General features: G+C 55.9%; 1 protein-coding gene across 1 annotated transcript in view; it reads left to right on the top strand.

The window, feature by feature from the left end:
- Positions 1-3: 3 nt before the first annotated feature.
- The window catches only part of PCDH12 (protocadherin 12), a gene marked incomplete at its 5' end in the record, with an annotated part of 9,963 nt that continues 3,332 nt past the window's right edge, over positions 4-6,634 (top strand). Inside the window, 4 exons of the mRNA XM_009072644.1 lie at positions 4-1,922; positions 1,964-2,348; positions 2,781-2,875; positions 4,032-4,183. Of these exons, the coding sequence (XP_009070892.1) occupies positions 4-1,922; positions 1,964-2,348; positions 2,781-2,875; positions 4,032-4,183 (2,551 nt within the window). The remainder of the gene's footprint in view (positions 1,923-1,963; positions 2,349-2,780; positions 2,876-4,031; positions 4,184-6,634) is intronic.

Here is a 6,634-nt window from a genome sequence, read left to right as displayed (position 1 = left end):
CGGGCCCTGGATGCTGATGCTGGCCCCAACGCCCGCTGCTCCTACGCGCTCTCCCCCAGCGAGCACTTTGCTCTGGAGGTTGTCTCCAGCTCCGATGGGACGAGGCATGCAGAGCTTGTTGTGGTTAAAGAAGTGGACAGGGAGCTGCACTCCTCCTTCGAACTCGTGCTGACAGCCACTGACCATGGGGAGCCACCAAAATCAGGCACTGCTCTAATCAAAGTCATTGTCCTTGACTCCAATGACAACAGCCCTGTCTTTGCAGAGAGCAGCTTGGCAGTGGAGGTTTGGGAGGATGCTCTGCCCGGGACCCTCCTCGTGACAGTCACAGCCACCGACCCCGACCAGGGCCCCAATGGGGAGATTGAGTACAGCCTGAGCAAGCACGCGCCCCCGGAGGTGCTCAGCACCTTCAGCATCGATGCCCGCACAGGCAGCGTCATCCTGAGGCACCCCCTGGACTACGAGGAAACCCACACCTACGAGCTGGATTTGCAGGCTCGGGACCTGGGCGCCAACCCCATCCCAGCCCACTGCAAGGTCCTGGTCAGAGTCCTGGATGTCAACGACAACGCTCCTGACGTCCACGTCACCTGGGCCGCGCGGGTGCCCGTGCTCTCCGAAGCTCTCCCCAAAGACAGCTTCGTGGCTCTGGTGACAGCCAGCGACCCTGATTCAGGGAGCAATGGGCAAGTGCTGTGCTCCCTCAGTCAAGGGTATGAGCATTTCAGGCTGAAGAGGACCAACAGCCACAGCTATGTGCTGATGACCAATGCCACGTTGGACAGGGAACTGCGTGCCGAGTACAACCTGACGCTGGTGGCACGGGACCAGGGACACCTGTCTTTGGCTGTGCTGAAACACCTCACTATCTGCATCAGTGATGTCAATGACAACGCCCCAGCCTTCGAGAAGGCCATCTATGAGGCTGCTGTTGCTGAGAACAGTGAAGCACCTGCCTTCCTGCTCACCGTCCGTGCCACCGACCCCGACCTGGGATTCAATGGGAGAATCACCTTCAGCATTCCAGACTCCTCTGTTTCAGGTCTGGTCTCAGTTGACCCCACCACTGGGGATGTTTTTGCCCTCCAAGCTTTTGATTATGAGCAGGTGAGGAGCCTGGAGTTCCTGGTGACTGCAGAGGATGGAGGTCATCCCAAGCTGGCATCCAACGTCTCCATCAGGCTGGCTGTGCTTGACAGGAATGATAATGCACCCATCATCACCACGCCAGCACTGGTGGGAGGCACAGCCACGCTCTCTGTCCTGGTCAATACAGACACTGGGTGCTGCTGGGTGGTTCCTGGGAACAGGAGCACCCAAGGGGCTGCAGCAGTGATCAATGCAACACTCGTGTCATGTGCTGGCAACCCCTTCCTCTTTACCATCGTGGCCAGGGACATGGACTCCGGCATCAATGGGGCTCTCTGGTATGAGCTGGTGGGTGGGGATGATGCTGGGCTCTTCATCCTGGACCCTCTCTTGGGGCAGGTCTTCCTCAACACCAGCAATGCCAGCAGCCTGGCAGGCAGCGAGCGGGAGCTGGTGGTGCGGGTGAGCGATGGTGGGGACATCCCCCTGCACACCCTGGCCCGGCTCCGCTTGCTTTTCCGGCGCCATGGGGCCTTCTCCAAAATCTCAGCCCAGAATCCAGGGTGGCTGAGCCCCTCCGTGGTGGTGGTGATCTGCATGGCTGCTCTCCTGGGCGGGTGCCTTCTCCTCCTGGCTCTAACCCTGTCTCTGTGTAAGAAGGAGCAGAAGGACGGCATGGCCTACAACTGCAGGCAGGCAGAGGATGCCCACAGGCAGCAGCAGCTCAAGAAGCCACACAGGCAGATCCAGAAGACAGATATCCACCTTGTCCCGCTGCTCCGGGGCCGTCCTCGGGAGGCTGAGCCCCCACGGCCCTGCCAGGAGGATCTGCCCAGCACAGCCACCCCTGCTCCAGGGGGCTCCCCACAAGCTCCTCTCTCCCACAAGCTCCTCTCCTCCTCACCCCCACTCTCTACAGGACCTTGAGAAATCAGAGGACCCAAAAAGACTCAGATGAGCAGCAGGAGGCCTTTGACCTGCCCATCCTGCAGCGCCGACCCTGCCAGCCACACAGACCCAAACATACAGCAAAAGAGGCTGTGAGTCCCCTGGATGCATCACAACACGGCAGGACCTTGGTGAAGCCACCCATGGGACAGCCCCAGCTGCCACCCGACCAGCCTGTGGGTGCTGGGGGACCTGGGCAGCCCCAGCCCCACCAGCACATCCTCCGGAGCCTGGTGCGGCTGTCACTGGTGGCACTGGCAGAGCAGAGTCCCACGGGGGAGTTCGCGATGGAGTCGCCCCCAGTGCAGGTAGGAGCTGCCCTGTGCTTTCCCAGAGGTGTGGACACCCCCAAATCCTGCCTTGCCTGGGTCTTGCCTCCCCTGGGGTGGCTGGAACATGCAGCTTGATGCTCTTTAGTTAGTCTCTTCCCCTGGCCCGGGGTGGAGGTGCCCCAGCAGTGGGGACTGGGTAGGAGGAATGCCCCGCACCGCGGGCAGGAGGGCTGCTCTTGTGGGGACCAGGGGACAATCTGTGCTCGCTGCCCCAGGGAGTGGCAGGCAGGGAGTGCGGGGCCAGGTGGGCTCCTGGCCGCTTGTTTTCCCCTGGCTGGGGCTGCTCAGCCATCTGCAGGAGGAGGAAAGGCTATAAAAAGCCCGGGGGGGGGCTCGGAGGGGACGTCCTGGCAGGAAGCAGCTTGAGTGGCTCTCGCTGGGGCTCAACAGACTTTTCCTGCCTTACAGCAAATTTCGCAGCTGCTGTCCCTGCTGCACCAGGGCCAGTTCCAGCCCAAAACAAACCACAGGGGAAACAAGTACACGGCCAAGAACGGCAGCAGGTAAGGTTGGCTCCCAGCCCTTCCCTTCCCACATCTCTGCTGCAGCCTCACCAGCCATGAGAACCTCCAAGGGCAGGAGACACCAGGGCAGCAGACACACCTGGCAAACCTCATCCCTGGTTTTGCTGAGCTGCGACTGGGGAGGTCGATTCTCCCTTCAGGGGATGCTTGTGCTCCTCTTCTCCTGGCTCCTGTTGGTATCCAGATGCTTGTCTTGGAGCACCTTTGGCAGCTCCTTCCATACTCACCTAAGCTCCTCCATGGCCACAAACTTCATCCTGTCCTTGCCAGGGTAACACAGAGCATTCCAGGGCGTTGGGCAGGGGCACTCGGGAGCACAGAGAGGCTCAGCTCTGGGGGCAGTAGCACAAGTGTGAGTCTCTCCATGGCTCTGGGCACTGCTGATACGAGTTTGGGGCACATATCCCTGTGCCAGGAGGCTAGCCAGGATGGAAGGACTGACAAATCCCAGATGTGTGCCAAAGATGTTCCTAGAAACAAACTTCATGGTGTTCCCATTAAATTATGCTGTTGAGATCTCTGGGTGAAGCTTCTGAGGATGCCAAGGCTTCATCACTGCCTTATTGTGTCCCCGTCCCCACCTGCTCAGGCCATGAACAGACACAGCTTTCTCCATCTTTCCCATCTCCATCTGCTGAGGATGGGGAGGGAGAACAGCTCCAGGGCTGCTGTGATACTCCTCACTTGGTCTGAATTCATGGGGAGGGGCCAGCAGCAACCTGTTTGCTCAGGAGATGCCCCATCCCAGGCAGTGCTTGAGGTCAGGTTGGACAGGGCTTGGAACAACCTGGGCTAGTGGAAGGTGTTCCTGTCCATGGCAGGGCATGGAACAAGGTGAGCTCTAAGGTCCCTTCCAACTCAAACCATTCCATGACCTATGATCTCCCTGCTTAAGGACAAAACCCCTCAGGCAAGAAATGTGGAGCATCCCCTCATGTAGCCCAAACTTAAAACTCAATCCTTGGTCAGGACTGGAGTGATTATGCCTTTGATTTTGTGAGTGATGAGAGAGAGGGTGCCCACACCCCCTCTCTGGGTCATTTTGTGGGGGATAAAGACAACTACCTTCAAAGGACTGGTTGGGGAGGGCTGTGCTGGGAGTTGACATGTGACTGGAGTGTGTGGCCCCTGGCAGGGTGGCAGGGCTGGACACTGACTGCCTGAGCACGAAGGACAGCGGACATGGCGAGAGTGAGGCCGAGGACCGCGACTCCGAGAGCGGCTTTGAGCTCTCCGTGCAACAGCTGGTGGGAGAGGAGCTGGAGACCCTACTGGAGCCACAGGCAGGTGAGGTGGCCTTGCTCCTGGGAGCATGCTGGGGCTGGTGGGATGCTCATCAAATAACACACTAAGCATTCAAGAGAGAAAACTGGGAGGCCTGCACCAAGCCAGGGGACACCTCATGGTAGCTCTGACAGTGGCAGATGCTTGGGGCAGCAAGCCTTGGACCATCCTGGAGTTCCAGTCCCAGGCAGTTTCCAGTAAAGGGACTTGTTGAGCTTCACACTGGATTTTTCATGTGTTTATGAGTGATATTCCCTCCCATGGATGTATCTGCTGTTTAGCTGATGGGAGGTTGACCTCTCTCATTGTGTATGGGTGAAGTCCAGTTAAACATTGCACCTGGTGAACTGCTTGTCCTGCTGACCTAAACCCCTCCCCTTCATGGTCTCCTAGTCCATGCAGAGTGAGAAGGGTGAAAAGTGTCCTTGTCAGGTCCCTTGAGATGTTAGGTACCCAGTCAGGGTAAGATGGGATATTGGGAAGGAATCATTCCCTGTGAGGGTGCCCAATCAGGCTCCTACCAGGCTGAAGTAGTCCAGTCTTATCTGTGACCAACCTGCTAGTAATTTTAGCATGTCTTTATTGTGTGGTGATATTGTTTTAGCATACCTTTGTTGAAATGTGGTGTCCAGAACTGTGCACAGGGGTTAGGATACACTGAGGCTATAAAGAGGTTTCCTAGCTTGTTCTTCATTCCTGTCCTGCCCAAGCTCCATGCTGAGCTCTTACCAACCTGTGGTGACTCCCAAATCCCTCCTCTGCATGGTGGGAGAGTCATAAAGGCATGACATATTGTTTCATGGGACAAATATCCAACAGTTGGTGACAGAAATCCCCCAGCCACATTTTGCTCATGCTATTCAGCATTATTAGGTCCTTCAGCAACTCTCTGCTGCGGGTGTTTAGTGGAGTCAACACCAACATCCTCCTCTTCACCATGACATTTATCACTGTGCTGAGCAGATACTCTGGGACTCTGCTAATGACCTCCCTTGGTGGGGATGATGAATTATTCCTACCCTCACTTTCCAGCTTTTAACACATATTAGTCCCTACAGAGCCTGGCTGTTAATTCAGGGACAGCTCAGGTCCCCTGTGAGCTCAGGTGTTCTCTGTCATCACAGAATTGAATCACAGACTGATATGTGTTGGGGAGAGACCTCAAAGCTCATCCAGTCCCACCCCCTGCCATGGGCAGGGACACCTCCCACCAGCCCAGGCTGCTCCAAGCCCCATCCAATCTGGTCTGGAACACTCCCAGGGATGGAGCAGCCACAGCTGCTCTGGGCAACCTGTGCCAGTGCCTCAGCACCCTCATAGGGAATGATTCCTTCCCAATACCCCATCTTACCCTGCCCTCTGGCAGTGAGAAGCCCTTCCCCCTTGTCCTGTCCCTCTGTGCCCTTGTCCAAGGCCATCCAGGACTCCTCATCCAGCCCTTGCAAAGACACCAACAAATTTCCAACCACGGTTCCCCACCCTGGCAATGTCACTTTGGTTCCTTTGGGAACAGCAGCTCCACAGCTCTGTTGAGCCTTGCACTGAAGGATTTCTATGAATCTCCCTGCACTAGATTCACCTTCACACACTTAAGAACTCATGTCACAATTCCAGCCTTCCCTTCCCCTGCTCCCCTATTCATTTGAAGCAGTAGTTAAGCAAGAGCAGCTAATAAAGCAGGCAATTTCATATCTGAGTTGCTCTGGCACTCTGGGGTGAATACCATCTGGGCCTGACATTTTCTACATGTTCCTTTTATTGATTTGTTCTAAAAATCTCCTCTCCTGGCATTTCAATTTGAAAGAGTTGGGCTGACTCATGTCCTGTAGCAGAAATCTCATTGTGGAGCCTCTATGCTCCTCCACAGAGGAAGAACTCATTGAGGTTTGCTGCTGGGGTAGTTTGAATTCCACAGTTGGGCATTTTTGGGGCTCTTCCCTAGAGGGAAAACCTGCTGCTTCTCCCTGTTTGCCTTCCTGCTCTTTCATCCTAGTGAGAAGCAAATGAAGGAAAGGCTGGGTGAAATGAGAGCTAAAAGCTTCCTGGGATTTAAAGGTCTTGCAGCCAGGAGCAGAGAGTGAACAGGAGCTCAGCTCCATCCCACAGTGTACCCACAGCAGAGGGACTGGTGGACCTGCTCAGCAGCTCTGTCCAGATCCAGTGGCAACATCCTAGAAAATCCATGCTATGGCAAGGCATATCCATGAAGTCCCATGGATTTGATACGAAAAAAACAATCCTTTTGCTGAAGTACTGGAACTTCATAGAAGCATTAAGGCTGGATAAACCCTCTGAGACCACTGAGGCCAACCACTTCCCAGCACTGCCAAGGCCACCACTAACCATGTCTTTTGGAGCACTCCCAGGCATGATGATTCCACAACTTCCCTAGGCAGCCTGTTGCATTTCCCAGTGAATGCCAGCTGGGAATGCTGAGGATGTGCCCATCTGGCT

Source organism: Acanthisitta chloris, unplaced genomic scaffold, assembly GCF_000695815.1.
Source record: "Acanthisitta chloris isolate BGI_N310 unplaced genomic scaffold, ASM69581v1 scaffold14914, whole genome shotgun sequence".
Classification (NCBI taxonomy): domain Eukaryota; kingdom Metazoa; phylum Chordata; class Aves; order Passeriformes; family Acanthisittidae; genus Acanthisitta; species Acanthisitta chloris.
The sequence above is the reverse complement of the archived record's forward strand: the minus strand, read 5'-3'. Positions and strand labels throughout refer to the sequence as shown.